Source organism: Pleurodeles waltl, chromosome 12 (assembly GCF_031143425.1).
Source record: "Pleurodeles waltl isolate 20211129_DDA chromosome 12, aPleWal1.hap1.20221129, whole genome shotgun sequence".
In the NCBI taxonomy this organism is placed as follows: domain Eukaryota; kingdom Metazoa; phylum Chordata; class Amphibia; order Caudata; family Salamandridae; genus Pleurodeles; species Pleurodeles waltl.
Window position 1 is genome coordinate 688,891,854 of NC_090451.1, and position 17,690 is coordinate 688,909,543.

At 43.9% G+C, this 17,690-nt stretch overlaps 1 protein-coding gene across 1 annotated transcript in view; it reads right to left on the minus strand.

The window, feature by feature from the left end:
• Positions 1-15,272, minus strand: part of LOC138267803 (monocarboxylate transporter 13-like) — an 85,098-nt gene extending 69,826 nt beyond the window's left edge. The window contains exon 1 of the mRNA XM_069217012.1: positions 15,048-15,272. Within this exon, the coding sequence (XP_069073113.1) occupies positions 15,048-15,258 (211 nt within the window). The 5' untranslated portion in view covers positions 15,259-15,272. The remainder of the gene's footprint in view (positions 1-15,047) is intronic.
• Between the last annotated feature and the right edge of the window lie 2,418 nt (positions 15,273-17,690).

Sequence of the window (17,690 nt, forward strand, 5' to 3'; positions counted from 1 at the left end):
TGAACTTTGTGAGTGCGGGGACACCATTACACGCGTGCACTACATATAGGTCACTACCTATATGTAGCTTCACAATGGTAACTCCGAATATGGCCATGTAACATGTCTATGATCATGGAATTGCCCCCTCTATGCCATCCTGGCATAGTTGGCACAATCCCATGATCCCAGTGGTCTGTAGCACAGACCCTGGTACTGCCAAACTGCCCTTCCTGGGGTTTCACTGCAGCTGCTGCTGCTGCCAACCCCTCAGACAGGCATCTGCCCTCCTGGGGTCCAGCCAGGCCTGGCCCAGGATGGCAGAACAAAGAACTTCCTCTGAGAGAGGGTGTGACACCCTCTCCCTTTGGAAAATGGTGTGAAGGCAGGGGAGGAGTAGCCTCCCCCAGCCTCTGGAAATGCTTTGTTGGGCACAGAGGTGCCCAATTCTGCATAAGCCAGTCTACACCGGTTCAGGGGACCCCTTAGCCCTGCTCTGGCGCGAAACTGGACAAAGGAAAGGGGAGTGACCACTCCCCTGACCTGCACCTCCCCTGGGAGGTGTCCAGAGCTCCTCCAGTGTGCTCCAGACCTCTGCCATCTTGGAAACAGAGGTGCTGCTGGCACACTGGACTGCTCTGAGTGGCCAGTGCCACCAGGTGACGTCAGAGACTCCTGCTGATAGGCTCCTTCAGGTGTTAGTAGCCTATCCTCTCTCCTAGGTAGCCAAACCCTCTTTTCTGGCTATTTAGGGTCTCTGTCTCTGGGGAAACTTCAGATAACGAATGCATGAGCTCAGCCGAGTTCCTCTGCATCTCTCTCTTCACCTTCTGATAAGGAATCGACTGCTGACCGCGCTGGAAGCCTGCAAAACTGCAACATAGTAGCAAAGACGACTACTGCAACTCTGTAACGCTGATCCTGCCGCCTTCTCGACTGTTTTCCTGCTTGCGCATGCTGTGGGGGTAGCCTGCCTCCTCTCTGCACCAGAAGCTCCGAAGAAATCTCCCGTGGGTCGACGGAATCTTCCCCCTGCAACCGCAGGCACCAAAAAGCTGCATTACCAGTCCCTTGGGTCTCCTCTCAGCACGACGAGCGAGGTCCCTCGAATCCAGCGACTCTGTCCAAGTGACCCCCACAGTCCAGTGACTCTTCAGTCCAAGTTTGGTGGAGGTAAGTCCTTGCCTCACCTCGCTGGGCTGCATTGCTGGGAACCGCGACTTTTGCAGCTACTCCGGCCCCTGTGCACTTCCGGCGGAAATCCTTTGTGCACAGCCAAGCCTGGGTCCACGGCACTCTAACCTGCATTGCACGACTTTCTAAGTTGGTCTCCGGCGACGTGGGACTCCTTTGTGCAACTTCGGCGAGCACCGTTTCACGCATCCTCGTAGTGCCGGTTTCTGGCACTTCTCCGGGTGTTACCTGCTTCAGAGAGGGCTTCTTGTCTTGCTCGACGTCCCCTCTCTCTGCTGGTCCAATTTGCGACCTCGTGGTCCCTCCTGGGCCTCAGCAGCGTCCAAAAACGCTAACCGCACGATTTGCAGCTAGCAAGGCTTGTTGGCGTTCTTTCGGCGGGAAAACACTTCTGCACGACTCTCCACGGCAAGAAGGATCCGTCCACCAAAGGACGAAGTCTCTAGCTCTTTTCGTTCCTGCAGAAACCTCAGCTTCTTCTGTCCAGTAGAAGCTTCTTTGCACCCGCAGCTGGCATTTCCTGGGCATCTGCCCATCTCCGACTTGCTTGTGACTTTTGGACTTGGTCCCCTTGTTCCACAGGTACCCTAGATTGGAAATCCACAGTTGTTGCATTGCTGGTTTGTGTCTTTCCTGCATTATTCCTCTAACACAACTTCTTTGTCCTTAGGGGAACTTTAGTGCACTTTGCACTCACTTTTCAGGGTCTTGGGGAGGGTTATTTTTCTAACTCTCACTATTTTCTAATAGTCCCAGCGACCCTCTACAAGGTCACATAGGTTTGGGGTCCATTCGTGGTTCACATTCCACTTTTGGAGTATATGGTTTGTGTTGCCCCTATCCCTATGTTTTCCCATTGCATCCTATTGTAACTATACATTGTTTGCACTGTTTTCTAAGACTATACTGCATATTTTTGCTATTGTGTATATATATCTTGTGTATATTTCCTATCCTCTCACTGAGGGTACACTCTAAGATACTTTGGCATATTGTCATAAAAATAAAGTGCCTTTATTTTTAGTATAACTGTGTATTGTGTTTTCTTATGATATTGTGCATATGACACTAAGTGGTACTGTAGTAGCTTCACACGTCTCCTTGTTCAGCCTAAGCTGCTCTGCTAAGCTACCATTATCTATCTGCCTAAGCTGGTAGACACCCTATACACTAATAAGGGATAACTGGGCCTGGTGCAAGGTGCAAGTACCCCTTGGTACTCACTACAAGCCAGTCTAGCCTCCTACATTGGTTGTGCAGCGGTGGGATAAGTGCTTTGAGACTACTTACCACTCTTGTCATTGTACTTTTCATAAGGGAAAAATATACAAAACAAGGTCAGTGTATATACACATAGCCAAAAAGTTTTGCATTTCCTCTTTTCACTCTTTTCTAAGTGCTGAAAAGTACTTCTAACTTTCTAAAAAGTTCTAAAAAGTTTTAAAAGTTTTTTTCTCAGTCTTTCTAAAAGCTCTGACAAACTTTTTCTCTTTTTCTATCACTTTAACTCTCTCTAAAAATGTCTGGCACAGGCCAAAATGTTGATCTGTCCAAACTTGCATATGATCACCTTAGCTGGAAAGGAGCAAGGAGTCTCTGCATAGAGAGAGGTTTGAGTGTAGGGAAGAATCCTTCCTTAGAACTGTTAATTAACATGCTTAGAGTACAGGATAAGGCCATAAGTGCCCAATCTGTTGAAAAAGTAGCTAATGGTTCTCAATCTGATCCAGGGACTCCCCCAGGAAAAGATTCAGGAAAGAAAGTTCCTAGCCTGCCCATTACTAGACAGTCTAGCATAGTTGGTAATGATGGAGAGCCTCACCATAGAAATAGTGTTGTCTCACATCATAGCAAAAGCATTTATTCTCACCATACTGGTAGTGATGTTTCTGTTAGCCAAGCTGTTAGGGTGGCTTCTGTAAGGGACAGGTCTCCTTCTGCTCATTCTTCTGTGTCTAAGAATGTCCCTCCCACCAACCCTGATGACAGAATGTTAGAGAGAGAACTCAATAAGTTGAGGGTGGAACAAACCAGACTGAAGCTTAAAAAGCAACAGCTGGATTTGGATAGACAGTCTTTTGAACTAGAGAAAGAAAGACAGAAGTTGGGTTTAGATACCCATGGTGGCAGCAGCAGTATTCCCCATAGTCATCCTGCAAAAGAGCATGATTCCAGGAATCTGCATAAGATAGTTCCCCCTTATAAGGAGGGGGATGACATTAACAAGTGGTTTGCTGCACTTGAGAGGGCCTGTGTTGTACAGGATGTCCCTCAAAGGCAGTGGGCTGCTATCCTATGGCTATCATTTAGTGGAAAAGGTAGGGATAGGCTCCTTACTGTGAACGAAAATGATGCTAATAATTTTACAGTTCTTAAGAATGCACTCCTGGATGGTTATGGCTTAACCACTGAACAATACAGGATAAAGTTCAGAGAGACCAAAAAGGAGTCTTCACAAGACTGGGTTGATTTCATTGACCATTCAGTGAAGGCCTTGGAGGGGTGGTTACATGGCAGTAAAGTTACTGATTATGACAGCCTGTATAACACAATCCTGAGAGAGCATATACTTAATAATTGTGTGTCTGATTTGTTGCACCAGTACCTGGTAGACTCTGATCTGACCTCTCCCCAAGAATTGGGAAAGAAGGCAGACAAATGGGTCAGAACAAGGGTGAACAGAAAAGTTCATACAGGGGGTGACAAAGATGGCAATAAGAAGAAAGATGGTGAAAAATCTCAAGATAAGCATGGGGATAAGGGTAAAACCAAAGATCCCACTTCAAATCTTAAACACTCTTCAGAGGGTGGGGATAAAACTAATTCTTCCTCTTCTTCTCAACCTGCACACATTAAAAAGCCTTGGTGCTTTGTGTGTAAAAACAGAGGCCATAGGCCAGGGGATAAGTCCTGTCCAGGTAAACCCCCTGAGCCTACCACCACTAATACATCAAGCTCTAGTGCCCCTAGCAGTAGTGGTACTAGTGGTGGGACTGCTGGCAACAGTCAAGTTAAGGGTGTAGTTGGGTTCACTTTTGGGTCCATAGTAGAAACTGGGGTAGTCACTCCCAAGACAGTTTCTGTCACACCTAGTGGCATTGGCCTTGCCACACTGGCTGCTTGTCCCCTTACAATGGATAAGTACAGGCAGACAGTTTCAATTAATGGTGTTGAGGCCTTGGCCTACAGGGACACAGGTGCCAGTATCACTTTGGTGACTGAAAACCTAGTGGCTCCTGAACAACACATCATTGGACAACAGTATAAAATTATTGATGTCCATAACTCCACTAAGTTTCTTCCCTTAGCTATAATTCAGTTTAGTTGGGGTGGAGTTACTGGCCCTAAGCAGGTGGTGGTATCACCTAGCTTACCTGTAGACTGTCTCGTAGGTAATGGCCTAGAGGCCTCAGGTTGGGCTGATGTAGAGTTTTATGCCCATGCAGCCATGCTGGGCATCCCTGAGGAATTGTTCCCTCTCATTTCTACTGAAATGAAAAAGCAAAGGAGAGAAGGCCTGAAAACTCAGGATCCCTCTCCATCAACAGGTAAAAAGGGTATCACAGTATCCCCTAACCACCCTGCCATTCAGGATACCATTCCTGTGGTGGGAGAAACCTCTCCTGGGGTGGCACCTGTTCCAAGGGAATCATCAGCTGGCAAAGCTGTACTCCCTGAGGTAGAAGTACCTCTCTGTGGGATAACTAACATTGGTGACAAAAAGAGCACCATTTTAGTTAACATGGAGCATCCCTCCAACCCTCCCAGAGAAACTTTAGTGCAGAAACCCTGCACTGCCTCACAACACTTAGGACAGCATCCCTGCCCTAGTGTGGAGCTCATAGGACAGCATCCCTGTCCTGCTCCAACCCAAGAGAAACAGCATCCCTGTTCTCTCTTCCAGCCATATGGACAATGTTTTTGCCCAGCTATGGCTTTTCTGAGACAGCATCCCTGTCTGGCATTTCCATCACTACAAATAGGTTCAGTGGACAATTCCCACTGCTCTAAACTAAAACTTACTGATAGAAACTCTGAAAATACATCTTCACATTGTCGCTTAGCTAAAAAACTTCAAACAGGGTGGTTTACATCCCCACAGGGAAGTAACCATATAGTGGATGATAAAGGGAGTAACCAGTCTATTGCAGAGCTACTCTCTACTTATCACCACTTAGACAATAAAGTCTCAACTGGCCAAGGTTAGCCTTATTGTCCTTCGTTTGGGGGGGGGTTGTGTGAGAAAGTAGCCTCTTTCTAGCCTTGTTACCCCCACTTTTGGCCTGTTTGTGAGTGTATGTCAGGGTGTTTTCACTGTCTCACTGGGATCCTGCCAGCCAGGGCCCAGTGCTCATAGTGAAAACCCTATGTTTTCAGTATGTTTGTTATGTGTCACTGGGACCCTGCTAGTCAGGACCCCAGTGCTCATAAGTTTGTGGCCTACATGTATGTGTTCCCTGTGTGGTGCCTAACTGTCTCACTGAGGCTCTGCTAACCAGAACCTCAGTGGTTATGCTCTCTCATTTATTTCAAATTGTCACTGACAGGCTAGTGACCAATTTTACCAATTTACATTGGCTTACTGGAACACCCTTATAATTCCCTAGTATATGGTACTGAGGTATCCAGGGTATTGGGGTTCCAGGAGATCCCTATGGGCTGCAGCGTTTCTTTTGCCACCCATAGGGAGCTCTGACAATTCTTACACAGGCCTGCCACTGCAGCCTGAGTGAAATAACGTCCACGTTATTTCACAGCCATTTTACACTGCACTTAAGTAACTTATAAGTCACCTATATGTCTAACCTTTACCTGGTAAAGGTTAGGTGCAAAGTTACTTAGTGTGAGGGCACCCTGGCACTAGCCAAGGTGCCCCCACATTGTTCAGAGCCAATTCCCTGAACTTTGTGAGTGCGGGGACACCATTACACGCGTGCACTACATATAGGTCACTACCTATATGTAGCTTCACAATGGTAACTCCGAATATGGCCATGTAACATGTCTATGATCATGGAATTGCCCCCTCTATGCCATCCTGGCATAGTTGGCACAATCCCATGATCCCAGTGGTCTGTAGCACAGACCCTGGTACTGCCAAACTGCCCTTCCTGGGGTTTCACTGCAGCTGCTGCTGCTGCCAACCCCTCAGACAGGCATCTGCCCTCCTGGGGTCCAGCCAGGCCTGGCCCAGGATGGCAGAACAAAGAACTTCCTCTGAGAGAGGGTGTGACACCCTCTCCCTTTGGAAAATGGTGTGAAGGCAGGGGAGGAGTAGCCTCCCCCAGCCTCTGGAAATGCTTTGTTGGGCACAGAGGTGCCCAATTCTGCATAAGCCAGTCTACACCGGTTCAGGGGACCCCTTAGCCCTGCTCTGGCGCGAAACTGGACAAAGGAAAGGGGAGTGACCACTCCCCTGACCTGCACCTCCCCTGGGAGGTGTCCAGAGCTCCTCCAGTGTGCTCCAGACCTCTGCCATCTTGGAAACAGAGGTGCTGCTGGCACACTGGACTGCTCTGAGTGGCCAGTGCCACCAGGTGACGTCAGAGACTCCTGCTGATAGGCTCCTTCAGGTGTTAGTAGCCTATCCTCTCTCCTAGGTAGCCAAACCCTCTTTTCTGGCTATTTAGGGTCTCTGTCTCTGGGGAAACTTCAGATAACGAATGCATGAGCTCAGCCGAGTTCCTCTGCATCTCTCTCTTCACCTTCTGATAAGGAATCGACTGCTGACCGCGCTGGAAGCCTGCAAAACTGCAACATAGTAGCAAAGACGACTACTGCAACTCTGTAACGCTGATCCTGCCGCCTTCTCGACTGTTTTCCTGCTTGTGCATGCTGTGGGGGTAGCCTGCCTCCTCTCTGCACCAGAAGCTCCGAAGAAATCTCCCGTGGGTCGACGGAATCTTCCCCCTGCAACCGCAGGCACCAAAAAGCTGCATTACCGGTCCCTTGGGTCTCCTCTCAGCACGACGAGCGAGGTCCCTCGAATCCAGCGACTCTGTCCAAGTGACCCCCACAGTCCAGTGACTCTTCAGTCCAAGTTTGGTGGAGGTAAGTCCTTGCCTCACCTCGCTGGGCTGCATTGCTGGGAACTGCGACTTTTGCAGCTACTCCGGCCCCTGTGCACTTCCGGCGGAAATCCTTTGTGCACAGCCAAGCCTGGGTCCACGGCACTCTAACCTGCATTGCACGACTTTCTAAGTTGGTCTCCGGCGACGTGGGACTCCTTTGTGCAACTTCGGCGAGCACCGTTTCACGCATCCTTGTAGTGCCTGTTTCTGGCACTTCTCTGGGTGCTACCTGCTTCAGAGAGGGCTCCTTGTCTTGCTCGACATCCCTTCTCTCTGCTGGTCCAATTTGCGACCTCCTGGTCCCTCCTGGGCCTCAGCAGCGTCCAAAAATGCTAACCGCACGATTTGCAGCTAGCAAGGCTTGTTGGCGTTCTTTTGGCGGGAAAACACTTCTGCACGACTCTCCACTGCGAGAGGGATCCGTCCACCAAAGGAGAAGTCTCTAGCCCTTTTCGTTCTTGCAGAAACCTCAGCTTCTTCTGTCCAGTAGAAGCTTCTTTGCACCCGCAGCTGGCATTTCCTGGGCATCTGCCCATCTCCGACTTGCTTGTGACTTTTGGACTTGGTCCCCTTGTTCCACAGGTACCCTAGATTGGAAATCCACAGTTGTTGCATTGCTGGTTTGTGTCTTTCCTGCATTATTCCTCTAACACGACTTCTTTGTCCTTAGGGGAACTTTAGTGCACTTTGCACTCACTTTTCAGGGTCTTGGGGAGGGTTATTTTTCTAACTCTCACTATTTTCTAATAGTCCCAGCGACCCTCTACAAGGTCACATAGGTTTGGGGTCCATTCGTGGTTCACATTCCACTTTTGGAGTATATGGTTTGTGTTGCCCCTATCCCTATGTTTCCCCATTGCATCCTATTGTAACTATACATTGTTTGCACTGTTTTCTAAGACTATACTGCATATTTTTGCTATTGTGTATATATATCTTGTGTATATTTCCTATCCTCTCACTGAGGGTACACTCTAAGATACTTTGGCATATTGTCATAAAAATAAAGTGCCTTTATTTTTAGTATAACTGTGTATTGTGTTTTCTTATGATATTGTGCATATGACACTAAGTGGTACTGTAGTAGCTTCACACGTCTCCTAGTTCAGCCTAAGATGCTCTGCTAAGCTACCATTATCTATCAGCCTAAGCTGCTAGACACCCTATACACTAATAAGGGATAACTGGGCCTGGTGCAAGGTGCAAGTACCCCTTGGTACTCACTACAAGCCAGTCCAGCCTCCTACAGATACCTGCACTTCGCACTCTCAGGAGCTCGATATGGACTTTACCAATCCTGTTTGTGCAAGGTCACATACAAGAACAAAAACCTCTACCTTCAATGAGGCTTCACATCTCAAAGAATTTCTTCAAAGTTGTCAAGCTGAAGCTGTATCCAAATTTACAAAACCGTGACATTTTTCTTTTTTCACTTTACTCTCTTGTTTTTCGACTACAGGTGTCTTTTATTTAATAACATTGTTTGACATGTAGGTGTTCACATTATTATTAGCTGTTTGTATTTGCCTCTCTTAATATGTTACTTCAATTAATTTTATCTTTCCATTCAAAGATTTTTAGATTTGTTTGCATCCATACTGTTTCACATTCAAGTCTCTCTTGTGCCCCTTTCTAGAGCCCGAATGAGTCATCCTTCCATGTGGAATCAATACACTCCATACTTTTTGAAAACATGTTTAGGCATATCCCTTTTCCCTTTTGTTTTCTGTCTTGTAGTCCTCATTTCCCATATATGTGACACATTTTGTTTTTCCATTTGTTTCCATTGCTTACCACTATCTTTTCTCTGTTCTGTATTCAATTTTTTAATCCTTTTAATTTTCCTTCATTTATTTTTTATCTCCAATTTGATTCTTGTTACTTATTATTTTTCTATTATATGATATATCACCAAGAATTTCCTCTTTATGTCATTAAAAATTGTATCTTGGAATGTCAAAGGTCTGGGTTCAACTATTGAAAGGCAACATGTTTTAACACACTTATCCAATCTTAAAGCAGATATTGCTCTCATTCAGGAATCTCACCTGACAGAGTCAGAGTCCTTGAAATTGAAGAGAGGGTGGGTTGGTAAGGTTTGCTGTCACAGATCTCTGAATGTTCATATGACCTCGAAATAAACTGATACTAAAAGATGATGGTTACTTACCAATCTTACCATTGTCAAAGTCTTTGTCTCTTTCGTTATAATATATGGTCCCACCACTAAAGACTGCCAATTCAGGTCAGATCTCACTCAAAACCTCATGGATTGTCCAGAAGATCATTTAATTTTTTCAGGTGACTGTAATCAGATTGTCAACCCAGTCATTGATAGAAATTCATCACCCTTTATTTTTACCTAGCAAATCTAAAAAATTATTTATTCAAGCCCTTAAACAATGTACACTTACTGATGCTTGTAGACTCTCTAACCCAACTCTCCATGAATATACATTCCATTCCCCTGCTTAACATACACAGTCCTGAATCACTATATCTTCACTTCATACATCCTCTCTCAAACTCTTCACTCTGCCGAAATAGGATCTATTCTAATCTCTAATCATGCACTGGCCTCCAGTCAACTAGACATCCCACCAAACACCATCAAGCGTAACAGATAGAGATTTAGTAATTCATTACTGTCAGATACTTCTTTTACTTCTGCTTCTCTACCTTCTTTCACAAATCCTTCCACCAAACTGATACTGACAAGATTTTGATTTGGAATGCTTTCAAAGCTACAGCTAATGATTTTATAGTTAAAAATGTCTCCCAAGAGAAAGAAAACCTTCATAGCAAAAAGCAACAAGCTTTTTGCTAAAATAAAACTCTTGGAACACACATATTGTGCTTCCAAATCCAAAGATTGTTTACAAGAACTTATCAATACCAAACTGCAATTTAACAAATTCTCTACTGACAATGCCTCCTCTTTCCTACTCAGATCCATTGCCAAATATTATCAGGATAAAACAAATCAGGCAAACTATTCATAACAACCTTAGGATGAAAAAGAACAGAAACAAAATTGACTAGCTAAGATATTCACTCAAGTCTGTTACATAAAGATCCTGACATATTTCAAGAATTTGGAAACTTTTTAAAGAACTTTTTCCGGAAGATTTTGACATCACTGATTACATTTAAAAGAAAAATCTTTTGATTCTCATTAAGACCTATCATACGTAGAAGTAGACATTTCTTTTGAAGAAATCCAAACTACACTATCCTCCCTAAAATCTGACAAAGCTCCAGGTTCTGACAAATTTACTGCAGAATTATTTAAACACTGTATAAACTGCTTCTTCTCCACTTACACTCTCTCATTTCTTCACAAGATTCGTCACCTGGCTCCTTCCTAGACATCCTCATTTGTCTCTTTCCAAAGGATGGCAAAGATCCACAGTTACGTTGTAACTATAGACATATATCTTGAATCAATACTGATTAAAAAAAAATTCTAAAGCATTAACTCTTTGTTTAGAATCTTTCTTACCCAAACGTCTTGGAAAAGAACAATCCGGCTTCATCAAAGGGAGATACCTATCTGACAATGCACATTTAGGCCCTCATTATGACATTGGCGGTAACTGCCACCTACCGCCAAGGCGACGGTCACCAACATGCCGTCGCCGTGGCTACCAGCCGCCAACCGCATTATGACCGTAGATGGAATACCGCCAGAAGGTTGGCGGAATTCCGTCGACAGTCATGGCTGCTGATGGCGCCGCATCCCGTCTCCTGCCGGAGGACCCCCTGCAAGCAAGTAAGTCGGGTTCTCCGACAGGAGAGGGGTTGGGGGGTGTTGTGTGTGTGGGAGTGTGGGGGTGTCTGTTTTGGTATGCGTGCATGCAGGTGTGAGTCACGTGGAATGCGCGTGTGAATGTATGCATGTGAGTGTACATGTCTGTTGTGTGTTGTGCATGCGTGTGTGAAGCAATGTATGTTAGTGTGTGTTGCGGTGTGTGTGTATGTATGTGCACATGGGTGGGTGGATATGGGTATGCGTGTGTGCATGAGTGTGTAAGTGTGCGCGAGTGGGTGTGTCAATGTGCGGGGGGTTGGGAGAGGGAGGGTGGGGTAGGTGTCTGGGGAGGGGGAAGGGCCGAGGACACCCCTATCAGTGCCAGGGAAGGAATTCTCTGGCACTGATAGTGCCTACCGCCATGGTTTTCGTGGCGGTAGGATTGCCACAAAAACAATGGCGGTAGACGGTGTCATAATCCCGAGCGTGGGATTGTGACAGCTGCCGGGTTGGAGACTGATGTTTCCAGCCCCGCGGCTGTTACCACCCTGGCGGTCGGAATGGTACATTGGCAGTTTGGCTAGGGCCAAACCGCCAATGTCATAATTTGGTGAAAGGTATCGCCAGCCTGTTGGCAGTACCTTTCACCAATGTACAGCCGTTCGCCAGGGTCGTAATGACCCCCTTAATGTCTTACGTCCTGTCCAAATCTACCCATTGAACTACTTCATTAAGTGAAATTACCCTGGATGCTGCAAAAGCCTTCCACCATGTAAATTGGTCCTTTATCTTCCATGCCCTTAAATGTTTCGGTTTCTGAACTAAAAACATTGCCCTCCTCTCTGTTTTATACACTCCACCCCAAGCAGCAATTTGTGCTAATGGGCTCATCTCCAAATACTTTACTTTACACAGAGATGTATGTCACCCTTTCTTTTTAACCTAAAGTTGGTCCATTTCCTCTCCGGGATTAGGCAAAACCGTGCTATCCATGATTGGCTCTCTATGCAGATGACATTCTTCTATTTATCTCACAACCTTCATCTTAAATTCCAGCTTTTCTACAAGATGTCAATGCCTAGTCTCTTGTCACTGGCTATAAATTATATAATGATAATTGTGAAATACTACCCCTTAACAGATATACATTTAAACATGATTTTTAACCACCAATTTTTCTTGGAACTTCTCAATAATTTATTACTTAGGATTATGGTTTTCCAAATCACTCAAAACCTCCATTTCATTAGGTCTTGATGGTTGTATCTAAAAAATATCCACCTTAGTTAATTGTTGGCACCCACTTCACCTCTCTTGGTGGGGTCGACTCGATACCATAACAATGATGTTAGTGCCCATTTTTTAATTCACTATTTCTAACATTCCATAAAGATATGCATGTTTTTTTCTTGTTCCATAAAAAGAGGAGAGTATGGAATTAATTGTTTACAAAATCTGAAGAGGTTCAAATGTTTTAAACAATTTAATTTCTTACTCTCCTCTTTTTATAGAACAAGAAAAAAACACACATATCTTTATTAAAATTGAAACACCCTCAATCAGACAATAGTGTACATTTTCCTGACTTCTATAATTACCACTAAGATTTCTACCTAAAACAATCTACATATCGGGTTTCAGAACCTTCAGATCACCGTTACCTATGGACAGACTTGGAGAAATGTTTTCTAGCTCCCTTTACTTGACTTTTAAAAACAAACCTCAAATCTCTCCACTACCATTTTCAAACCTCTTTGCTCACTGTAAGAAGCACTCTTATCATATACTCCCACTGATATTATTTCTTTCTTAAAATCTACAATAAGGCATAACACTTCATTATTATATTATATAAGAATAAGGCAAACTGTTTAATATGGATAAATCAACTTTATTCTAACAACTCATTTTTGACATTTTCACGAGCCCAAAACCTTTTCAATCTTCCATCCTCCTTTCTCCTCAAATTTCAATTATTACAATCATTACTGATTCTCATCCTGTGCAGCCCCCACTAAACTAAGTACCCTTCTTCTGCACATCTCTCAGAGTTTAGACTTTCTATCACTTCTTACAACACCCATCCAATTACAGACTCAAGTCTGAAGTTGAGTTGGCATGGGAACAAGATTTAGATATAATCTGGCCCATATCCACTTGAAAATAGATTTTAACCACAATAGGGAAAACCTCATGTGCCGCCAATACAACACAAACCTAATTTCACATACTCAGAAAACATTTATTTTCTCCTTCTACCCTTCATCGATTGTACCCTGACCTTCCAAGTAATTGTTGCTCATGTCACTCATCACATGTAGATCTATTACATTTATTTCCCAGAATCTTAGTACATGCTTTCTGAATACAAATTTGTAACCACTTGAATTCTGTTTTCTATTCCCCAGTACCATTTTCCTTTATCAATATTTTTCCAGGTAATTTGTCTAGTAATTGGAGAGGTGTTTCACCTAACACAGGTATCAAAGACCTGATGTTAACAGTGACCTTCCAACAAATAACGAAGAATTTGAAGGATTCTACTAAATTATCCTTTCAAACCTAATGGTATGCTATTTGTTACAATCACCGACTCCACCTTGCTTATGTTCAACCTCTTTCATTTCTTTTCATATTTACTACCTTATGCGATTCTGTTACCACTTTTTAGATCAACAGGTCAGATCCTCTTTTCAAAGCAATCTCCTCAGTGAAGAATTATGTCATCCCCCTGACTTTCTTTTTCGATTTCCATAAGAAATAGGTTTCTTTTCATTATGCTTTAACCACTTACATAAATAAGTTTTACTTCTTACTATTATTAAATTAGACTTCTTTTGGACCTTATATATTACTCTAACTTTATGTTTCCTATTCGTCCTTCTTCCCTTCAACTGTATTTTGCATTTTTTGATTTAATTTTATTATATTTTGTAGCTTGTTTCTATCTAATAAACTTCTTTAAACTTTATAAGGCCATGGAACTCAGAGGTGACTTGCAATAGTTTTATTTATGTATGGAAGAGGCTATTCTAGTTCTTTTAATGCATGGTCACACCATCACTCTTTCCACAAACTACTTAAAACCTTGTTGCCTTCCTCTCATCTTCATTGCAGACATGAAAAATAAAAGTAGAATCTGTGATGTGAAATCAGTCACACCAAAAAGCTGTTAGTATTTTTGTAAAAATATATGTGAATCTCCTTAACGTAAACCAAATTAAGAATATGCTATTGCATATATAGTGTAGAAGCATTCAGAGATTCTATTGTTGCTGTAAAGATCCATAGCATGGAAGAAATAAATATTGTCCCTGAAATACATACCCACCCACCAGGACATCAGGGATTGTTTTGCCACATTTTACATGAGCAAAAGAATATCATTGTGAAAAGGAAGAAAGATGTGTGGGAATTTTGCAGCAGACACAAAATGTGCCTCTCACAAAAATACTGTGACCTAGCTAACAGACCACCACTCCCCATGAAGAGTGAGATGGAAACAGGCATGTCTGATGACGGAGAGGGTGTAGATTTCAATTTAAAATTTGTGCTCTTTCTGGCACCATCCTGACACGTCTCTTCTCAGTCTGAAATACATTCTGCAATAGGGAGCTGTAAATGTGTCTCCCTCCACCCACTTCCTGTTTTAATCTAAGTTGGAGGAGGGTGAAGAGAGCTAATGAACAACAAAGCTTAAAACATTTTTAGAAATTCCTTTCCATATATACATGTTTTGAGTGGAAGGCATCCAAATTCTGCATGTTGTACCCATTATTGCAATTGATACGCCTCAAAGTAGGAGATAAGAATTAGTCCCAATAGGATCCAAGCACCCTGGTGTCAGATTTAGTTGGATATGATAATTAACGCAACCACTGGAGGCAGGGCTGGAGGATTGTACTCTCGGACCTGTCTCCTCTCCCAGCCCTGCCGTCTCTCTTCTCTGGCCCTCTACAACCATTTCGAAATAGGCCACATGGTAACCTTGATGTAGAGTTTAGAGCTGTCATCTTTCACTAGCCGTGCTCTCCTTCTGAGGTTTTACTCACTGGCAAACTGTAGAACAGCAATAGAGATGGAGGCGATCCAAGACACTTCACTGGACAGATTGTGGAACGAGTTGACAAACTCCACGTAAAAGACTCCCATGGAGCGTATAACTCCATAGGTGAGTGCATTTGCCATAAACCCTGATAGGGCGATCATCCACGCCCACCCTCCTTCAGAGGGGACTTCCAGGTCCTGGCTCGGAATCGCCATCAGAACTCTGGATAATACCTGTATCAAAGAAAGAAAAATAGATTACTTCTGGATGCAGATATTAGCCATATATCATAAATAGTGACCCTAATCTGGTAACTATTGGTCCTGGATTCCTTATGGATAGGTCTTGTCCCTTGAAATATGGGAGGTATTCCTGAAACATGTGGACATTGCACTCCATTTATACACATTGCACACCTCTTTATGGTTCCCATTCTGCAAAATATGTAACCATCAACTGGTCCCCACACCTCAAGATATGAGTCCTGCATCACAAAATATGGGCTTGCAAATATTTTTGCATTGTAAATATAGATCTTTCAACCCAGTAAATGGCACCTCCCTCCGAGGTATGGTACATATGCCCCTGAAATATAGGCCTTGTACAACACAATAATGACTTTTTGTTATGTGAGATCCTGTGTGATCAGAGACGAGCTTTGTTATTTTTCCTGAAAGTGTGTTCCTTTCTGTACTCTGTCTACTTTGGAATGTCCAGGTCTCTCCCATGATATGTGTGGGATGCTTTGAGTGAGAAGGATGCCTGGAGCGAAGCTTTGATTGTAAGTTAGTGCTAGACATTGAGAGACTCAGCAGTGAAATGTTTGAACATAAAAGTCACAATGCATGGCTGGGCTCACATACGATTGCTTACCCCTCCTATGCTCCATTTGCACACAACTGGACTTTGATCTGGACCCTCAGAGATGCAATACCGGTAGAGATGTATGGGCTTTCCAGGGGCGATAACTTAGGGCATGATTTAGAGTTTGGCAAATGGGTACTCTATCACAAATGTGACGGCCATCCCTTCGACATTATTACAAGTACATTAGGGATAATGCACTTGTAATAAGGCAGACGTGATACCTGTCACATTTGTGATCGAGCACACACCCACAGGCATGGGATGGTATATTTGTCCTGGTTTCTTTCTATCTAGGGGTAGATTTGATCTGCTTCCTTCCCCTTAACCTTGGATTCAACATGTGCTCACAAATGTATGCCTGTTTGAGTTTCTTTTCTTTTTTATGCTGATATATGAAATGTGATTTAGCATTCACTATTGCGTTCCTTTTACTTAGTGGGTGTTGTAACTGTCCTTTATTAGGTGATTAAAGCTTCATGACCAAGCATAAGGCAAACCCTTTTGGGGTTGGGTGTTCTGAGACCTAAAGGGATGTTGTACAATGCAGACACCATACCCTGAAGATGACCTTTTCACACCCTGCTCCCAACACAAGAGCCCTGAGCCTCACAATACGGCTTTGCATGCTTTTTATGGGCGCAACAACTGTAATTACAGTGCCTGGAGTCTGTGTCCACTCAACATCAGCCTCCACCAATGAATATTGGCCATGTACCTCTCTATTCATTTGGGCAATAAAAATACGAAATATGAGTTAAAAACGTTAATGTTGTCACTGACATATTCACCTACCTATAATGTTACCTCAACCTTTGTTTTTTTCCAGTGGATTTCTATTTTTGTACGTATGGTAATATTTTATTACCATATGTAAAGCCAACTCACCATCGGAAGTGCATGATGGGGGTTGGGGGGGGTGGGGCTGGCCAGAGGGTTGGCAGCAGGGTCTGGCCTGTGGCCAGGCCCTGCAGCAAAAACGTCCAGGCAGTCAACCCCACGCTGCATATGGCCTTTGGCCGTGCATAACAGAGTGCCAGCAGGTCCTGTGACCAACCCACCCAGAGGCAGCTGACCCTCCCCCGCCACAGGCAACTGACCCCAAGCTTTGCATAGCCTTTCAAACCTTGCAGTGTGGGAATTTGACATTTGATATGGATAAACTTTTTTTAATGATATAATTGTTAGTCCCTTTGTTTGAGGCCCTAGCACACACGAGTGATATAAACTGTCTGTCGTATCACCATACAGGCTATGTGGCCTCTTCGTTAGCCCTGCTGTATGAGCATTTAAGAACTTTCAAGATTTTCCTATAGGCCAGTCTGACACTGTTCAAGAGTACTAGAGAGGGGTAGTCAGGAGGACGTGTTTTAATTCGGCAGAAGTTGTGTGCTTCCACAGCAAAAATAGTGTTTTCCCACCACACAGCTGTGATTACTTTGTTTATTCAGCTGCATTAGTAGTGTGACTGCCTGAGTTTGAATGTACAGAGCCACCCCCATGGCATTGTAATGCTGGTAGACTGTCCTAGATAGCTAGATCATTTGCAGTGTTTGTTTTTCTCCATCAGCAGCACAGATGGGTGGGGGGCAGCCATGAGGAATGTATTCAGTCCCAACACCTGCCACTTAGAACATGAGCTTTAGACTTCAAAGTGCAGGTTTGAGTTTAAGAGTGGTATTGGATGCCCAGGGAGACATTAATCTACATGGATTTTCAGGTCTGTCACCTGACCTTATGTGATCAACAAAAAAGAGTTTTCAGAGTACTACTGAGAGAGGGG